The following is a 20,900-nucleotide window of genomic DNA, read 5'->3' as shown; positions in this document are numbered from 1 at the left end:
GACCTAGGAAGATGTTACGCGAGTATATCAGCACACTGATTGCATCCTCCATCGCAGTCACTCACGCTTTCACTCCTCACCTCCCTGCCCTGTAAACTGACACTTCAGAGGGGCCAATGAACAAAGATCAACAGTACATTTCAGCGGAACAAATATGCCTACAGTAATAAGCATGAAAAAGCCTATCCTATATTTTCTTCAGAACAAACAAGGGAAAAAATGGCACATCTCAGTGAGAGAAAACACTTTCTCAAATCGTCACTGGATATTTCTTTGACAAATGAAAAATTAAGTATCGAATTAAGTTTTGTAAACATTCACAGGGTAAACCAAACCAACAGATGCATGATAATTTACTGCACATCACGCTTGTTTCTGCTTCATGGGAACGGTTGAATACTGTCCGCCGTGTTCTGCAGATTCATATTAAAGGGGTGCTGTTATGCTCTACGCATTCCCGTAGAGCATAGTGCAAAAATAGTTCAAGTCCAACAGTTTCACGTTTCGTCACACAAAATAACAAACTGGCAAACAATGAGTACATTAAGGTTTTATATACACTGAGCAAACCAAATGTACAGCTGAAAGAAGATAAATCAAGATTAAATATTGTTTCATACACAATGTGCCCGTACGGTTCAGAAAGGAGCACATTTTGCTTTTCAGCTCGTTCCAAAATAAATTTGGAAATACAGTAAATTTACAGGATAGAAACAGACTTGACTGTGCCTGTCGATATCTGTGCAAAACTATTCTGCTACCGGTCGCACTGCAACTCATCACCAGATATGATCATAAAAACAAAAAACAAACAAACAAAAAAACCCCGACAACAATCAAATGAATTCAAGTTGAAAACACTGGAGCCTGACTGCTGTTGATATTAATTACAGTTAACGATGATGCATCTGATAGCATTTAGCAAAAGATGAGGATCTTTATTTTCAAGTGACCGAGTGAAATAGCAGTTAGAGATATCAATTCTCCAATTTTTACCACAACAGATCCATTGTGGCACTGATAACTGAAAGTCATTTAAACATTTTATGATTTGATTTTAGTGCAAGTGGTGATTTTTTTGTTAATTGAGCATTTTATTTTGCTAGATAATTGGGTAATCTAAATACTCTCTCTAAATTCTACAGCTAAGTAGTCACATTTTTCATCTTTATGTACACAATAATCCAAAGATTTTCACCGTGAATTTTCAAATGATGTAGGTTACCCTGTTCCCGCGTCACTTAAATCACCTTTCTTCCCCATTCTGATGCATGGTTTGAATTGTAGGTTGTCTCAAACAGGCATCCATTCCTAAATGCACTCTATTCTCACCATGTGATTGGCTGATCAGTTATCTTCATTAACAAGCAGTTGAACAGGTGTACCTTACAAAGTGACCATGATATGTACTGAGTGACGGAGACACTTGATAGTTAAAAATTAACTTGTTAAAACTAGTAGTCCAGAAAAAAAAGAAGAATTTTCTCATTCTATCCTATTCAACGATAAATAGCACTTAAATATAAAATTAAAAATGCAGCTTATAATACTTCAGATAAATACTGAGTTATAATAAGTACAGCAGCAAAAAGGCTTGTGTTGTTAACATTAGTTTCTAAATGCTAAATTTAGAAAATTATTCCTTTTTTTGATGAACAGTTTTCCTTTTGCTGCTGCAGATGTTTGGGTCAGCTCCTGTAATAATAAACACTGATGTCACAGATGTACAGAGCTTGTCGTTGGCAGGCGGCGGCGGGGATGCCATGTTTTACTAAACTGAATGCACAAAATGTGATCTGACATGAGATGTAATTTGTGTGCGTATATTAAAAAACTAGCCTACAGACTTTTCCTAAATAATGAGCATGTGATAAGAAGGATAGTGCTGCTGTGATAACAAGCATTGTGCAGGGCCAAGCTCACTATGTTTAGCTCTTATTGGGAGGATGTTCTGCAGCTAGCTTGGTTAGCAAGCTGGGTCCATAAACCGTAGGGCTGAAAGTCGAGACTAAAATAACTTCTGATTAGTACTGATAAGTTACTTACTAATAAAAAAAAATTAGGTTCACCAAAATTTAAGCACAAAATTGTCGGACTGTACAATCAGCTGCACAGCAGGTCATATATATTTTTATGTCAAATAATATTACGTCAGAAATGCTTTAAATGGCACCAGCAGCACAAACATTGTAGTTCAGTTCAGCAACTAATTGTTGAGTACTGTCACACCCTGATTATTAAAGGCTTTAAATATGTACATTTCATAGCTGAAGTTGGGAAACCCCGACAGGCATGCAAGTCTATGGGGACTGACTCACTGATGGAGATGACTACGAAACTGCAGATTTTGGCACTTCTGCGTTTTCTTTAAGAACATGAATTAACATTTTGTGCACCCACTGCAGTAAGACAAGGAATAACGAACGTTTTATTTCCACCTGTACTGCTGCTGACAGGCTCCATACTAAAAAGATGCAGAATGGCACAAAAGTTATAAATAATTCAACGATATTCACAAAGCAATAGTGTAAACAGAATGGCACATACAGTAGAGCAGACATGACTTGGAAAACTTAATGAAATAAATTAGGAATAAATGTACTTTCTAGCAATGATCACAACAAAGTCATTTCCAGAAATATACCGCAAACCTGGCTGATAAAAGTAGCACGGCAGTGTGTATATTTACAGAAAAAAAGGTTGTGCTTGTAAGTAAATAAAAAACCTGTCTAACAAAGTTTTAAAATTTGAATTAAGCTAAAATAAATAAGTAAAGAGAAGTGCACAGGTAGTGTAATTTTAGGTTAAATGCCTAAAAAAGAAGAAATTCAAAGCATTTACCCTCGTCTTTAGATGACATGATCGTTTAGATGTGAAGGAGGGTGTAGTTGCCCCAGGTTTCTGTTCTTTTGTAAATTCAGGTAGAAACAAGCACAGAGGAGGTCATGGTATGAGGTCAACCGCACTGCTTGGTGAACGAAGTGACGGTGAAGATATTCTGTTTAAGCTCTACTCTCGCCGTCCTTTTTTTTCGGAGGAGGGTTCTCAGTTTCAGATTGTTTTCGTGGGTGATGTGTGTTTGCGTGTGTTTGCGTGTGTTTGAATGGCAGGTGATGACGAGGCACTCTTCATGCATCTTTCTATAGCAGCTCGGTAGGGAAACAAGAGATCTCTCAGGGGTGAATTTTTAAGATGTTGATTGTTTCTGGTCTCGAGCTGAGACACACTTAATGCACATTCACTATGGACAGCTGATCTCGGCCCGATAGGAGCCTTTATCTGTGTGAGACAAACTAGCTCAGTGGGCCCAGGCCGGCTTTTAGAGGTTAAGGGTCAGGGTGTGTAGAGGACTCTGGGGGCGTGGGTGGGTTTCAGAGGTGAGTCTCATCTCTGGTCTCTGTGCCAAAGTCTTGCTGGTTCCTGCTACAACGAGCCGGTCCCACCTGCGAGTCCTCCGGCACGTGCGCCAGTGGGTCTGAGCGGATTATATACCTGCGAAGACAAAAACTGACATTATCTGCCAGCATGGAGCAGTTACAGACTTCGACTCCCAAACAAGTACTTACATGTAAACATCTGGCATTTAAATATGGCAGCCGGGGGTTTCACCTCTAGGAAAGTTGAGCATTATCACTAAATTAAGCTGTTAATTAGTCTAAAACTTACTGTGAGAGTAACTTTCCAACCATGTACTTGCTAAATATTACCCAAGAGGTTTGCACTGTTCACCTTCCTTTCTTACTGAGTCTCCAGAGTGGCTCCACAGGGTTTACACATTTACCTAACAAGAGAATGAGCCCTGGTTTTATCCCAGGAGATGACAGGAATCAGCTGGTGTTTCTGTCAGGAAGGACATCTGGCGTGATCAAACACATGTTGTATTTTTTATACTACTGTCTACAGTAGCAACAATTTAATTATTATTACCAGGTGATTTACTTAGTTACTATCAAGTTGAAAACAATATAATAAAGGTCTATGAAACAAAAAATATAGAGAGATCTCAAATAAATAACAGATGAGATCTTAAATACTGGAACAGTTCTATTATTAAAGCACTGTCATGGTCTCAATCAGTGGACAGTTACAGGGTAGTGTATTAACTTGTAGTATGGATGAGTGCAAATTAATTGAAACTTTAAAATCCTAGTTTGGTGCTAACAGTTAAATTATTAACTACACCAATCAGCTCCAACATTAACATCAGGTATTGTGTGCACACAGCTTCTTTAAACCAGGGTCCTTCATATAATATTTGTAGCTGTTTCAAAGAGCCCGCTACGATCAGCAGATACAAATGGTCTGCAACTATGTTTAGGCAGAGGTTGAAGTAACACCCACATAAATGCAAGGACTTGCTTCATTCAGGCTGCCTTTTTACACAGTAAATCCTTTTGCTTTTTCTGATAACATTACTCATGGGGCCAGGCCGCCTTCTTCCAATGCCTCCCCTGTGGACAGGGGTCGACATGACCAGCTCTGTAGTGTGGCAACAGCCTGCCCTCTTTCTGTCACGGCCTGCACTGAACTTTTTAATAATGTAGCCCAGTAAGACCCACCATGTTCACAGGCTGTGACACAGTCATATAGCCACCTCAAGCTGGATCATGTCAGTCCCTCAGATCCACATTGCCATCAACAGCTGACAGTTCACTTGCTGCCAAATATATCTCAACCCTAACAGGTGGCACTGTAGCGATATGCAATTCCCTTCGCCTGTCAGTGGTTATAATGTTGTGTCTGATTGGTGCATTACTCAAAAGCAGAATGATTTGCCAGCTGTCCCTTCTGGCTGCTCATTATAATTACATAAGCTCGACCCTGGAGTCTGTGGCGGCGAGGCTTCAAAAGTGGAAGTTCAGTGCGCAGTTTGAAGTTAAGCCTTTGCAAGTTAAATAACAACTTGCCTTTCTTATGAGGCTAGAAATAATTCTGAAGCAGTCACGCTTAACAAGGTGACACCAGTATTATTAAGGAACTTTACTGATGCCTCGTATTAATTAATATTCGTGTTACGTTGTTGACTGTTTCAGAATAGCTATACTTTTTAGTGTTAGCCAGTTAACATGCCAGTTATATCGCCGCCTGTTAAGATCCACACACCCTGCTGGTTCTCTGCTCGAGGTGTTAACCGTTACCTGTGCGCGCGTGCTGCAGGCATCGATTCACACATCAAAAAGGGTGACGCTTTGCGACACAGCTGGAGTTTACATGAAAGGTGTTATAAATGGAATATTTCACATAATACCAGACTTTTCCTGCAGTTCTCCTGCAAAAGATATATTTACGAAACAGTGTGAAGTCATTGTTTGTAGCTGTTTGCAAGCTGCATGTCTGGATATACAGGATGACTGTAAATACTAAGTTGAATAAACTTATTATAATTTGTCCTTTTCCCCCAGATCAGATAACAAAGTAACAATTTGTTACAGCTCAGTAATAACGTAGTAACATTCCCTTTTAATTACCCCACTGAAGATGTAAGTGTATCCAAATAATAATTTTGTATCAAGAGTTGTTATAGCTGAGTGATATTACATTGAAATTATGTTATTGGGTAAACACATGCCCCAAGTGGAGGAGTTTAAGTATCTTGGGATCTTGTTCACGACTGACGGGAGAAAGGAGCGGGAGATCTACAGTGCTGCAGCTGCAGTGATGTAGACGCTGCACCGGTCTGTTGTGGTGAAGAGAGAGCTGAGTGTAAAAGCAAAGCCCTCAATTTACCAGTCGATCTACGTCCCTACAATCACCTATGGTCACAAGCTGTGGGTAGTGACCGAAAGAACGAAACTGCGGTTACAAGCGAAAGAAATGGGCTTCCTCCGAAGGATGGCTGGTCTCTCCCTTAGAGATAGGGTAAGAAGTTTGGCCATCCGGGAGGGGTCAGATTGAGCTGCTGCTCCTCCACATTAAAAAGAAGTCAGCTGAGGTGGTTCGGGGATTTGATAAGGATGCCTCCTTGGTGAGGTGTCCCGGGCATGTCCCACTGGGAGGAGGCCCCGGGGCAGACTCAGGACACGCTGGAGAGATTATATCTCTCAGCTGGCCTGGGAATGCCTTGGTGTTCCCCCGGACAAGCTGGAGGAGGTGGTGGCTGGGGAGAGGGAGGTTTGGGCTTCTGTGCTTAGGCTGCTGCCCCCACTACCCGGCCCCCAGTTAAGAGGAAGAAGATGGATGGATGGGTAATAACATTCAAGAAACCCGGGGTAAATATAGTAAAACAATGTGCTGATTACAAAATAATAACCTACTAGCAATAAAATTGCAATATCTGTGCATTACAATATATTTGTATTCTGATACTATATATTTTAATATATTTATATTCTAATATTTATATTATGACTTGTGGCAGTAAGTAGTAATAAGGTGATATTTAATATTGGTTAATGCTTTGACATATGAGGATGGATACCATATTATAATTTCCAGGCTTTAATAACAATATATAAGATTTTGATTTGTGTATATCACAGCTGAGCTCCACATGTCAACTATTCAGTAATTTATTACTCAGTTTAATTTACATTTAAGTACCATTAGTGTTGGCTGACCAGTCTAAAAAACATAATGGTTTAGATTGTAATTTAGTCTGACTGTAACTAACAACACACAGATAAAACACAAAGGTGTTAACAAAGTAAAGCGTAGAGGATAAAAGAGAGAGGTCCTTACACAATGTCGTTGAGCTCCAGCATGGTGTCAGGAGGAGGATTGATGAGGACGTAGGACAGCGTGTTCTGGTGGTCGTTCATCTCATCTGCAGAAACAGACAGAGATGGCCTTCAGTGCTGCTCTGGAGCCCTCTCTCGTCCCCCTCCATTATACAGAACATCAACCAGGAAATGCGCCTGTTATCCATTTAAAATATGACACTGCCTTGTTTTCAGCCTTTCAGTCAGGACAAAAGTAAAGTAAAACTTAACGAGCAAGTGGTGCAAAAAATCAGAGGCAAATAACTGCGGGAATAATTTGAGGGTTCCTTGTTACAACTGCTAATGATCATTTAAATCTTAATATGAGGAAACAAATGATCTTATTAAACACATTTAGCATGAATAAAGCCTGTCATTAAGTAATGTAAAGCCTGTATTTAAATGGGATTAGAAAAAAGAACATACAAACTCCAGAATCTGACATTTTTACACGGTCATTTTAAATAGCTGGAGCAAGGGCAGCTTTACCACACTTATACAAACTCTGTGAGTGGAGGACAGTCGCAGTTTTTAAATGTAAATGTTTTCACATAATCAATTTATACAGGATGTCTTTTATTCTATTTTTTATCATTAATGCAAAATGTTTTCAATGGTTGACTGATCTGGGCTCATCATTCAGTTCTTCCTTTTTTAAACATTTTACACAGTATTCAAAGTTCTTATGGTTTGTATATTTTAAAGATGTATAATAAAATTTGACTAGCAAAAGAGTTTTGAAAGCCTTTAGAGTCCAGTTTGCCATGTTCACCAATTTCTTGTAGAAGAAATCAATCCTGCATATATTCTCTACCTTTAACTAGTTCCTTAACCAGGATGTAAATGACGTAGGCTCAAGATTCATAACAATTCACAGGTTACTGCACGTAAAACGACCAATGTTACCTCGACCTTGATCACAGTTTGGGTGAGGACCCATTAAGCGATCAGTGTGTGCAAGTTTGATTAGATTCTGATGAGTACTGCAGGGGAAGTACCAGACGTTGACAACTGGGGACGAGCATAGATTCACTTTAATAGTTAAACAATTCTTCCAGTCTGCAACAAGCTAACTGAACAATAAATCAACCATGTGATTATAAATTACTGTTAGAAAATTTAATATTTCACAAAATATTAAACTGATTTAGAAAATCGTATTATTTTTATTTGAAAAGCATTTTAATTCGTTTTAAAATTAACCACTTAAAGATACTCATAAATTGCTAAATTCCCTCATCCTTTACATCCTGTTATAAACACTAAAAACATTAACAGTTGTAACAAACATCTTTTATTGCTTCAACAACACAGTTAGGCCAAGGAAATTGTTCTGCACTATGAAGAGTTTAGATTTTATGAGAGGAAACCTATGAGAGTTTAACCTTTATTTTTCCAGATGAGTCATATTATGTGTGTGTGTGTGTGTGTGCATGTGTGTGCATGTGTGTGTTAATCATGTCTGCATGCATGTGTGGTGATTGCGCTCCGGCAGTGTCTCCTACTTGTGTCGTGTGATGGGCAGAGGAAGGAAAAGGAGGGCACGTGTGTCTCCGTGACAAACCCACCTGCTTGTGGCCCTTTATAAAGCCAGGCGGGGTGAAAGAGAGAGAAGGTCTAACCGTTACTGACAGGGCACTTTGTGGAATAAGGGGAGGCCCACATGCTGCCTGCTGACTGAAACGGCACCCCATGCGCAGCTTCAGAACGGAGCCAGCATGCAGACAGCGTCCCCAGCTACGCAACAGATCGATCTAAGTCGCATTCCTTTTACGTCCTGCGCATTCCACACGGGACCAACAGGCTGCTAAGGCGGCAGGTTGCCATGCTAACTGACGACACTCAGCCTCCCACCCCCCCCCAACCACCACCACAACCCAGCCTCCCCCCGACTGACATGTGACATACGCACAGACAGAGAGGAACATGCTCCAGCATCCGTCAGACTGGACCAAACGCAGAGCGACTCAAACCAAACAGAGTGAAGCAAAGCACATTGGGAGTGTGAGAGTGGAAGAGGTCAACCTGCTGCTTTTAAATCTATTCAGGTACACTTTACAGTTACGGTAATTCTCTGTTCGCCCTTCATCCACACATCGTTACTGCAGACTACTCAGTGTATTAAATATGGGTTATACCATGGCGGCAGATATATAATTGGTAACCAGCTGAAGAAAAGCAAAGGATTTATTGTTGTGGCTCTGTAATCCAGCATAACTATAGTTATAACAATGCTTACTTTTGCTCATGTTAGAGGGTATACTTTTTTAAACAGTTTTGCTCCTATTAATGCTACTAATTTGGAATCAACAGCTTAAAATCCCCCAAAGCAACAAATAAAGATGATCTAGACCCCTGCCTTATTCATGCTACGGAAGTGTGAATATTTAAATATTATATTTAATATACTGACACTGGTAATTATCCAACTCTGGAAACATGATTCTGGACTGGTCAGCGTTTAAGTTGGTCTCTTTTTGCTTGCGTTCCTATTATTCCCATTTATTAGGGTCAGTGTTTTTTTCCCATTAATCAAAATCCTAGTTTTTAATGTAGCAATTTAGGATGTAGTCATATAGTTATTGTGGCACTAAAATAACTACAGATTGGTCTTGTTCTAATTTAGAAACCTTCGATTTTTAGCTCAAACGTGTGAAACAAATTACAGGAAAAGAACCGAATCCTGTTCGATCCTCTTTTATGCCGTGCGTCATCATTTGTTCTGAGGGAGCACCTTTATCTCTTTATCTTTATGGTTCAAAAGCTGGCCTCAAACAAGATGACCACAAAGCACTTTTATAAGTATGAAAATGTTGTCAATCCACAGACTGTGTATTAAAAATAAAATTAGAAACTAAAGGACGCTCCACATTCAAAAGAGATTTTCCAATCATGAGGCAGGCCTGTCTGAAAGCATACCCTGTTTTATTGCCCTTTCAGGCTCTAATGGGGGCCATAATTTACATGTGCTGAGTTAAATAAGACTTGGAACCATCGATTACGACTGTAAACTCATTAGAAAAGCATTTTCTGAAGTCACCAGAGAGCACTTGGGTCATTTCCTACAGACTTCTACAATCAGATTTCTTTCTGGAGCCAGAGGAGTTGCCCCCTGCTAATACTGAGATGACACATCCTTGCTGGCTTTGCTTTTAAGAGCCACTAGCATAATGTCCACATTATAGCGAGTCTGTGTATGAAACATATGTTATCATCCTTACAGTCACCAGAACTCAACCCAGTCGAACACCGCTGTAAGACTTTAGACTGGTGTGTTACGGCAGTGAAGGAAAATATCTTTGGAATAATTTTGTTCCACCCTGCCAGCAGAGTGTTGCAGTCTTTCAGTGTCACCCGCCTTTATATTCTGATTTTTATTTCCTCCCTCTCTATTTATTCTTTCCACACAGTGCTCTTGGCGTGCACATTTTGCATAACTACACTAAAGCGAGAAGTTAAACCACTGGAAGTCGCTAAAAAAAAACAATATTTTCGGTGAATGTTAAGTTGCTCTTTAAATAAAATTGAGAGCACTCCAGTGTGCAGGAGTACAGAACCACAAGATATATTACCAGAGCGAAAACGCTGAGGGGTAAAAGAGCTCAAACTGACTACAATCAGCTCAAACTTGACTTCTTTGGGGAAGTGGCCATGGCATAAAGTTAATACACTCTGAGGTGCACTGACATGTGAAAGTAACAGACATGGAGGAGGAAAAGAGCCCCGCTTCCTCCAACATGTTTACTTTCTACATCAGACCACCTCCGACACTCGTCGTCTTTTATACATTTATAGAATACAATCTATCCTTCCATCCACAGACATAATGCACTCCGCTCCACTCTTTAAGCCATACTCTGATGCCCTGCAGTACTCTAGCCGTTTGGGACGTCACCTCACAGGAACACAATGCAGAAAGACCAGATAGAGATCGAAAAAGAGAGGGAGAGAGTAGAGTGAGAGACTTGCTGCTGACCTACTGCTGACTCTGGCAGGGGACACACTCACATAAAAAACACACGCACACTCACACTCATGCAGTAAAGTTGCAGTACTGTGATCAACCAGCTAACCTGACAGCCTGGTCCCCTCTGAATACGGGTGCTCTGAAATGTCCTGCAACTCTAAGCAACGGCAGTCACTGTTAACTTCAACGTCCTAATGTATTCATTTGTACTCAAGTTATACGTCAAATAAAACAGATTATATAACTAAAGAGATAAGATAACATCTACAGTTAAGCATTCTTTTTGGTGGGCAAATGCTATTCTTCATTGGATGCTGGCGAAAGGACAAATTCCTTTCTCCACAAGGTGGACGTAATCACTCACATGTTGCAAATGAGTTATAAACAGCACACAAATTACCTTGCAAATATCCTAGATTTACTCGATTCATGACATCGCTCGCAGTGAGATTAGAAACATCCTCTACAAGCCAAAAGGGGAAGGAAGACAGAAGAGGCAGAGAAAGGAGGTTAAAAAAAAAAACAAGAACAAGAAACAAAAAAAATATCAGGCAGGCAGCAAAAGCATCTGCAGATTAAAAAAAAAAAACAACAATCAAAAAAACTCTTAAAAGTGTGAGAGCAATGCAAAGAGGCCATGCATCAGTGTGTGCACAGAATCACTTCCAAATTATTAATCTGTCACATCCTGCTGCAGAAATCCTCACTGACATTCATGGTTCTTTAGAAGATCTTGAACTTCAGGAGTTCTTCCTGAAACGTATTTAATTGACACATTACAACACATCTGGAGCATGATTCTGCTTTTTTGTTTTGAGCCGTGAAGCTGGGAGGAGGCAAAAACGAAAGAAAAAGTGAACTGAAAAGAATGCAGGCAATTTCACTCTGTAATTGCAGTCTTGAATGCAACTGAGACGAGGTTCGTGCTCCTGCATCCTCATGCGTGATGTCTTCACATCCACATGATGGTATGATCATGACTGCGAGGTGGTGTGCGTCTGAGTTATGACACACGGAAGAGGAGTTTGATGGGTGTGAAAGTGATGTGAGAAAATGAGGTTTTCTGAAGGTCAGTGACGATGCAGTGCGATGTCGATGATCTGTACTAACAAGCCTCACATTACTATGTGTTCATGGGAAATGAGATGAGGTAAAAGAAAACAAAAATGACTGGAATACAGATCGGAGGGTTAGATAACTTTCTCAAACACAGCTGCTTGCACTGCAGAAATAATTTAACCAGCTGAGAGAAGCATCAATTAGTGAAGCAAAAGAATCTCATGAACTTGATCCTGAAACCTGAACTGATCAGACTCTAGAGTGTCCTTGCTTCTAAAATTTAAGCTCATGAATATACTTCACCACCAGGCTCAGAAAGTACTTTTGCAGCTGATGCTACGGCCCATCGATTCAGTACGTGCAATCTTATTAAAACTAACAGGGCCAGTTTATTATATCTCGATTTAAACTGATAACACAGTGACAATGAAATTTGTGGTGGTGCATAGATATGTGACTTTGAGACTTTGAGATGGTCAATATCATTATTATTACGCATCAGAGCAAAGCCCAGTAAAACCAACAGGTGGTAACAGAGTAGGCAACTAAGGAAAGGCAACAAGTGTTCTCATACAAATGCAAGAACTCATTCTGCAGCTGTATGTAGTAATGGTACCCGTGTTTAATCAAGGAACTCATGGGAGTTCCTCACATAAGGCAGTGATAACAAAGGCACTTTATGTGTAACTGCCTGTGGCATGAAATCAGTCACATGCTATTCTTGATCTGAGCAGATTACAGTGTTCAGGAACAATACAAAAATAAAATCTTTGGCCTGTCCCAGCTTCTAAAATTCTCTGTAGTATAATCTTTGGTTTTTGGATCATTAAAAAACAAGCAGCCTAAAGGGATCCATCTGGGGTGACATTTTCACCATTTTCACTACTAGAAAAAGCGTCGTAAGTAGCTCAAATAAGTCAAAAGATATAGACGCCAAAACAAACATCCATTACAGAGGACATAAATGAATAGGCTGGTTCTCAGGGGGCTATAAATATTTTGAATAATAAAAGCACAGGCCTGGCCTGATTAGTCTCTTGTGCCAAATAGCCAGGGTGCTTTTGTGGCAACATCATAAATCAGTTATCCACAGGGTTTAGGTCCCCCAGTTCTTAGCAACAAGGACTATGAGCAGCCACTTAATGACATCAAGAACCACCACACCTGAGCAGCTAGCAGAAACTGGGAGACGAGATGGACAGGGTTAGCTGGCTAGTAGCATCCTTTTAGAATAAGATGCTTACATACCGCACCCTTCAAAAAACTCTCTCTCAGAGATTGGGCTTTCAGTTTATATGACTTTAATCAGATCTTTATAGCTGGATTCACACTGCTATGCTGTGTGGACTTGAATGTCTGTGACTTCTGAACTAAAGGTTTCCTTCTTTGACTTTTCTTAGGCTTCACTCACTGAGATTTAACTCAACCAGTTACAGGATTTCTGCATCCAAAGCTTCTGTGACCTCAAAGTCATGTTTACAGAACTGAGACTCCAATCTGCAACAAACATTATAATTAGCATTATTATTCATTTTCTGGGACATTATGACTAATATTTACAAATTAAATACAAAGAAATACAATCATTAATTAAAATAACTGATAAGAGCAGCTGGACTGTATCTAGTCCTATACAATAAGCTATACTGAGTAATATCTTTCAACCTAAAGCATCAACATATCCTCATATATCGTAACATCAGCTGTTCCACTCACCGTATCCCACAGTGGGGAGGCCCAGGTGCTTCATGCGATTCTTGACCAGCTCGGACAGCTCCTGTCGCTCGGAGCGCCGATACAGATTCAGTCTCTGCTGTGAGATGCGCTCCGCTCTGGTCGACGGTTTGACGTTCTTCCTGCTCAGCCGCCGAGCCCACTGCATGCTCTTCTTCCTTAGCAGCGGGTGCTCCGATTGGTCACTCGTGGTGGAGTTTCTGTAGCCCGTCTTCTCCTTCCAGGATCCTCCACGATCACGGTGCTCCTCACCCTGCTCCACGTTGATGGACACCTGAGACTGGAATGGTAAGATGGAAATGTGAATGCTGGATTTTGTGAGGAAAGCGTGCACTATAAGAATAAGAAGCAAACAAACTTTTGATATTAAAAAAAAAAAAATACCAGTAAGGTATTTTTTTTTTTACTTTGCCTGCTTTAAGCAAAAAGGAGTCAGCTGACGTAATAAACAGAATCAAGCCTGTTTGGATCTTACCTGTGCATTACTGTCCCTGCACTGGAATACAAGGACAGACAGACATCCAAACAAAAAGAGATGCAATGAAAGATGAGGGCATTCAGAGCAAACAAATGTTCGAAGCCTTAAACATCAGCATATGGAAGCTTACATATGCTGTATTTAATATTTTATTTATTCATAACTGTATTAATAGCAGTATGTGAGAGTCAGTCAAAAATATAAATCTAATTTCATTGCTTGACATGAATTTCTGTCAGCTGGAATGTATCTGTATTAAGAAATGAATGGTAAATGTGCAGCCTCAAACAAAGGAAAGGCAATTTAGGGAATAGGAAATACAAGCTGAAGAATAAGCAAGAGTATCAAAGGAGAAGGACTCAAGCAAAAACTAAAGGAGGGAATGATTAATAGATGGTAGCTGAATTCAAACCGCAGGCAAAAGCTGACACCAAATCCAAGACCAGGACTCAGATACTGAGTATCTGATCAAAGTGAACTTGCCTCTGAGGTTGAGAACATATGCGACTCGGTCCGGTAGATCCCGATGGGAATCTCAGCGCTGGAGGAGCAAAGTTTCTGGAAGAGTCTGCCGTAGGTCCTGATCCACAGGTCCTCCTCTGTGATCTTCATCTGAAGTGAGAGATTGACGATAAAGTTGCTGCACATCACAGATGAAATTACTAAAATGCACCAATCACTTGGTAAGATGCAAAAGTAAATTTCCACATACAGCACATAGGTACCCAGAACCAGGCGTGGTGTCCAGACCAAGGAGAAGCCTGATGATGGCAATCATGTAGTCCTTGACAAATGACTGTGGTTTAAAAAAAGAAGTTTAAAAGCTTTCGCAAACACATTTTGCAATTGCTCTGAGGGGAAGTTTTCTTTATAACACCTGCAATAAATTATTTTATCCTGTGCATTATGCTCATTAATATTTAATGGCACAAATGTTCTTTTGTAGGCTATTCATTTGAGGCTTAAACACGTAAAAAAAAAACCCCACATTTACTTTAGACAATAAACTGCACCTTACTAGGAAATACTGATGTAACAGCCGTTACCTTTTTAGACACAACTTTCAGACAGAGGAACTAGTGAAGCACAAATTCTAAGGATGAAATCGCTGACAGACAGGTCTATATTTAACTATTTCATAATGAACTAGTTCAAAGTCTGTTATCCCACCTGGTAAAGTAGTGTATCCAGCATGCTGATACTGAACACTCTGCCTGCAGCAAACGGCAGCCGGAACATGAAAGCCAGGTTGGAGCCCTTATCACGCTCTATCTGGAAGCAAAAAACAAAATACAAACAAAAAAAAGGAGCCAAAAAAAGATTTAAGAAAGAGTGGGGATACATACAAGCTTTATCTGTTAGTAACGATGATTTAACTGCATTAAACAAATGCATTCATTCACAAGAGGCCTGAAGTGTGACAAAAATTATTAATGGGTTTATTTGATTTCCTGGAAAGTAAGCTAACTCTTTAAATGTCATATAAACTCACCTGACCATGTTGTTTAGTACAGCTGTTAAACTAACTGTTAACACAAAAATCTATTTGGCTGATTGAAGCAGCAACACTCAGTGATTTTAGGCATGTAGACATGGTCAAGAGACCTGCTAAAATTCAAACTGAGCAGGAGAATGGGGAAGAAAGTTGACTTTAAATGTGGTGTGGGTATTGCTACCAGATAGTTTGGTCTGAATATTTCAGAAACTGCTGATCCTGCACAACCATCTCTAGGGTTTATACAGAATAATCTGAAAAAGAGAAAAATGGCTCATTGATACCAGAATTCAGAGGAGGATGGCCACGCTGCTTCATAGGAAGGCAACAGTAACTCAAATGACCAGTTGTTACAACCAAGGTATGCAGAAAAGCTTCTCTGAATGCACAACACAACAAAATGTGAAGATGATGGGCTACAGCAGCACCTTGTGCCCCTATCGACAGTTAAGAACAGATTTGTGGTGAAGCTAAACCAAAAAAAGCATATTGAAAAAAAACACTGCCTGGTCTGATTAGTCTGGTTTTCTGTTGCAATGGTGATGGTGTGCTCAGAAAATGGGTGTAAAGAACATAAATGCATAGATCCACCTGCTTTGCATTAACATATCAGACTGGTGTGGTGGTATAATGGTGTGAAGGATATTTTTTGGGACACTTTGGCACTTTAGTACCAGCTGAGCATCATTTAAAAGCCATAGCCTGCTGTATCATTGCTGACCATGCCCATCCCTTTATGACCACAGCGTAACCATGTTCTGACGGTTGCTTCCAGAACATGGACACACCATGTCACAAAGCTCAAATTATCTCAAACAAGGCAAAGACTTCACTGTACTCAAATGACTTCCACAGCCACCAGATCTCAATCCAATACAGCACCTTTGGGATGTGGTAGAACAGGAAATTGTCATCATGGATGTGCAGCCAAATCTGTAGCAGCTGTGTGAATCTATGCCACGAAGAATTACAGCAGTTCTGAAAGCAAATTGGGTCCAACTTAAAACTAGCAAAGTGTACACAAAAATTGGCCAGATGAGTTTATACAGTGCAAAAAGGTAAAAAAAAAAAGAAGAAGACTTCATAGGCTGCAAGTTATAATGCACAACCCAAAGTGCTTACACTTCTCTTTGGGATACTGAGATATTTTTTGATTGTCCAGAAAATAAAACGATCTAAGTCAAAGACACTGAACACGAAACACTCACCTTCTCCAGTTTGGAGAGTGCGAGTGAGTAGCAGTCCTTGGCTCTGAACTGCATGAACCTCATGTTGGATGGATGCGTGAGCTCAGTGATGATGCTGAGACTGGGGAACAACCTGAGTGTGGAGGAAATAAAGTGAGAGGGATGTCAGTGGAAAGACAAAATGCTTTGTGTTGAGAGAGACATGGTGTGGCAGTGATAAATGCTTTTAATTTTAGTTGCTAAATAAATGAGCAGTTTCACAGCTTTGGCAGCTGTAGTTTGTCTTTGAGATGAGCTCTGCCTTTCTGTAAACCCCCTCTAAAAGCTTATATTTGCTCTTTGCCTTTGCAGTAAGAACAGACAAAGACATTAATTATGTGAATCTGGTGCACACTTGGGCCAAAATCAGAATCTTGACTCATACATAACAAGGGTGAGCTCGCACAAGGCGATCTATGCTGTGGTCAAAAACATTAGACTCCCCAAAATTCACTGTGTTAACTGTGATTGCCGTACTCTGGTTTTGTTAGACGTGGGCATGTTAACAAGAGCTAACGAGAACTCCAACATGTTCTCAACGACAGCTGTCTCTGTGAAAAATGCTTTAGTACAGTAGTCAACAAGCATGTGACACCTCTTCCCCAACCGAGGCACAAAATACATAAAACCATGAACCTTTTTCTCTGCAAAGTGAGAAAGACAGAGGCCAAGCGCACAAAGAGGAGAGAAGCTGAGATGATGAGACAAACTTAATGAACTTGTTCCTGGATCAATAAGATGAGTGGGGGAGTGAGAACAATTGAGACTGGTGGGAGGACACCTTTGAGTTTCTACTCAGTAAAGCACACTCTATGTTACCTGAACATTGTCTGGACATTGACGATGGTCTTGGCATCTGCCATGTAGTCTTCCTCAGCACTCATAGTGCTCTCCTTGTCCACAACGACCAAGTTGTCAGCATAGATGATACCACACTGCAGCAGGTTGTCCAAGCTGTCCCATTCAGAAAGCAGCAGTGATTATTAGGTTATGACATGTTAGAAAACGGTAAATATAAGAGTAATATAGTAAATACAACCCCAACTCCAAAAAAGTTGGAATCATGTAAAATTTAAAAACAGAATTCAATGACTTGCAAATCTGATAAACCTGTATTCACTAAAGAATATATAAAACATATAAAACAAATGTGTGAACTGAGACATTTTCCTATTTCATGAAAAATATTAGTCAAGTTTGAATTTGAAGGAAGCAACACCTTTCAAAAAAGTGTGAATGAGAGAAACAGCTGGAAGAACATTTTGCAACTAATTAGGCTAACTGGCAACAGATCGGTAACATGATTTGATATATATTTTAAAAAAAGAGCATTGTGGAATAGTAAAGGGTAGAGGTTCACTAATCTGCAAAAAACAGTGCTTATAAATTTAGGAAATATTTCATAATAATGTTTCTCAATATGTTCCTGTGAATATCTCATCATCTACAGTACATAATATCATCAAAACAGCAAAAATTTATAATGGATGTTCGTGGTCTTCGGACCCTCAGGCGGCTGTCATGGAGATGCCTGCATGGCCTCAGGAACACTTCCAGAAATCTTTGTCTGTTAAAATAGTTCACCAGGTTAAACCTCTGTGATGCAAACATGGATGCTGCGTCCTCTGAACTAAAGAGCAGAGGGACCACCCTGCTTGTTATCAGAGCTCCATTCAAAAATATGCACGTCTCTATGTAGTGTGGTGCACATTAGTGCAAATGCAATTGTCAGCATGCATATCTTTGATGCCACTATCAATGCAGAATGTTACATACAGGTTTTACAGGCTACACAGAGTTACATAGAGTTTTACAGACTGAGCAGATGCAACATGGAGGTAAACACGGCCCTGTTCCAACATTTTTGAGATGTGTTGCTCCCATCAAATTCAAATTGAGCTGATTTTTTTATGGCACATTTCTCTTATTTTAAACATTTTAATGTTGCTTCTTTTAGACAGAAATTGGATTTAAACAAATCCAAGATAACCAAAATTTCCAAATCTGCATCGACCAAGAAGGTGAGGAGTTAACTAAGTGGATTTTTATGCATGAATAAATTATAATGGGCTGGACTGCAAAAACAAGTTTTAGATAGAGGTTAGTGGTTACTAAATATATTTATTTTTTGTCAGAATTGACGTGCACTACCATGCACATTCAACATACCCAGGATATATTTCTGTTGTCTGGCTTACCCTACATCTAACATCAAGAACTAGACAAAGTAGTTGCATGAAAGGTTTTATCAACTCGATAGATTAAACTGGGGTTTAACCATCTAGTTATTCGTATGTTCACATGAGACGACCGGCACTGGCAGCATCTGACAGGCCTGACCGTCTGATGGACGAGTCTACTGGTAATTTTGGAGGTTAAACACACAATGCTGGCTGAAAGCAACACAGCTGCAACAGACAAATTAGTGGTGTGAGCATCTAACGGGAAAACACTATAGAGTAGTTTAGTAAGAAACGTGCTTCTACAAATATGCTTTTAGTGATGGTAAGTATATTAATAAAGTCTAGCCATAAACCCAGAAAGCAAAACCAACAAAAATGCTGACTGTAAGCAGCATTACATAGTCAGCACTTTAAGACATGGAGGAAGCTGAGATTCTTACTGTTATTTCATTAAATAATATGTAGATGTGCATAGTAAAGTTTGAGTTTTTATTCTTTTAGCTGCGGCACCATGGCGATTAATGAAAAGAAAGAAATCTAAAAACAGAAGTCGAATGTGGTTATAAACAATTTGATACAAGTTCAAGAAACAGGTCTCCTGTTTTTTATAAATTTAAGTTTTTAGAATAATTATTGTAAAACTGTTTGCAGTCAACATTTAAAAACTTAAGTTGCTTCTAAGAATATTTTCCAGAGAGCTGATTGGTCAGTTGGCGGGACTTTCGTGCCTGTTGCTCTCGTCTCGAGTACAACCTGCCCCGAAGCAGGTTAGATCTTCAGTATAAGTTACCATGGTGATGCACACCAGTAAGAGGTGAACTACCTTCATGAAACTGAAAACCAGAGTTACAAATCCAGCTTCGTAGTACACGCCTTTGGTTTACGGGACTGAATAAACGCAGCACATCTTCAACTGCATGTTTTCCACTTGTTTTTTTTCCATGACTCAACTAAAAGAATCATATTTGCAGAACTAAAAGTTAGGTTTCAATGTACAGTTGTCTCCATAAAGCTATTATTTTTGTTAATGTTTAGACTATAATGCTATGGTGACTCCCTCTTTACATTGTTCATTCATTTTTGTTTGCAAAGAAGCCATTTTTTCTTGACAGCTTAATTACACATTAGTGAAGTTTTTAAATCACTAGGTTCAAACTAACTACCACTTGCTTTCCCTGCTTCAGTCAAACACTGAGTGCTTGCTTTGTTCCAGCTCAAAAATCTGCAAGTAACAGCTGCAAGATGCACGTTTGAACGTCACTGACAAGCATCTTTGTCTTCTTCCTCAGGTAACACAGAAAAGATTAAAATGATTAAAAAATGTATTATATAGTTTGAAATCAAACTGCTACATTTGATTCAAATGTGCCTATAAAACACAAAATCACATCAGCAGCAAATGTGTTCAAGAGCCATTAAAGATTACAGTGCATTTAAGTTGTTGTGTAACTGTGATGTCCAAGATGTCCTGGAGCTGTACTTCTGCTGGCTGGATGAAAAATTATTTCATACATTAAGCTAGGTGATTAACCGAGTGCGTTTTCTTTTATAATATAAACACTTACTTATCAATTGTGCCGGCCATGAAGTAAACCATTGGAAAGCAGCAAATGGCCTCTAAGAAATGGTTGTCTGGCCTGCAGGAAACGGGAAACATGAATTGAGCATCCCACACTAATTATCTTTGTAAACCCCAGTGACAGATTACGAAACTGTACAAGTAATTTCCTGAAATCTGCCTGTTGATGAGGGCAGGAAAGATTTGTTTGAATTCATTATGGATTAAGAGAGAAATAAATAGTTCAATGCATTTGGAGGATTTATAAAAAACTGCCTGACATTTAAATTCCTGAGGGGGCCACTTTGTTTTCCTGGCCCTGTGTTTTTATCGTTCATCTGTTTCAGCAAACTGCAGAAATGAGGTCAAAGTTAATGAAGCCCGCAGTGGGTTAGAGCAGAAAAAATGGACCGCTGCAACATGCATGCACAAAAATATACATGCCCTAACATACAAACACTGCAGACGTCTATGAATAATGCAACAAAAGAAGAGAAAAAAG

General features: G+C 39.6%; 1 protein-coding gene across 8 annotated transcripts in view; it reads right to left on the bottom strand.

The window, feature by feature from the left end:
* Nucleotides 1–2,366: 2,366 nt before the first annotated feature.
* The window catches only part of kcnt1b (potassium sodium-activated channel subfamily T member 1b), a 72,104-nt gene continuing 53,570 nt past the window's right edge, over nt 2,367–20,900 (bottom strand). For 2 of the 8 annotated variants that reach the window (XM_014335672.2, XM_014335675.2), the window contains 14 exons: nt 20,406–20,477; nt 17,477–17,611; nt 16,640–16,751; nt 16,314–16,409; nt 15,107–15,208; nt 14,649–14,732; nt 14,420–14,548; nt 13,934–13,954; nt 13,441–13,738; nt 11,066–11,128; nt 10,772–10,822; nt 8,267–8,278; nt 6,679–6,763; nt 2,367–3,492 (listed from right to left, as the gene is read on the bottom strand). In XM_014335672.2, coding sequence (XP_014191158.1) covers nt 3,372–3,492; nt 6,679–6,763; nt 8,267–8,278; nt 10,772–10,822; nt 11,066–11,128; nt 13,441–13,738; nt 13,934–13,954; nt 14,420–14,548; nt 14,649–14,732; nt 15,107–15,208; nt 16,314–16,409; nt 16,640–16,751; nt 17,477–17,611; nt 20,406–20,477 — 1,381 coding nt within the window. In that variant the 3' untranslated portion in view covers nt 2,367–3,371. The remainder of the gene's footprint in view (nt 3,493–6,678; nt 6,764–8,266; nt 8,279–10,771; nt 10,823–11,065; nt 11,129–13,440; nt 13,739–13,933; nt 13,955–14,419; nt 14,549–14,648; nt 14,733–15,106; nt 15,209–16,313; nt 16,410–16,639; nt 16,752–17,476; nt 17,612–20,405; nt 20,478–20,900) is intronic. The other 6 variants (XM_042223442.1, XM_042223444.1, XM_042223443.1 and 3 more) reach the window with 4 other exon arrangements.

Source organism: Haplochromis burtoni, unplaced genomic scaffold, assembly GCF_018398535.1.
Source record: "Haplochromis burtoni strain Fernald_Lab_line unplaced genomic scaffold, NCSU_Asbu1 Contig_111, whole genome shotgun sequence".
Lineage (NCBI taxonomy): Eukaryota > Metazoa > Chordata > Actinopteri > Cichliformes > Cichlidae > Haplochromis > Haplochromis burtoni.
Note: the sequence above shows the minus strand (reverse complement) of the source record. Positions and strands in the feature narration are given on the sequence as shown.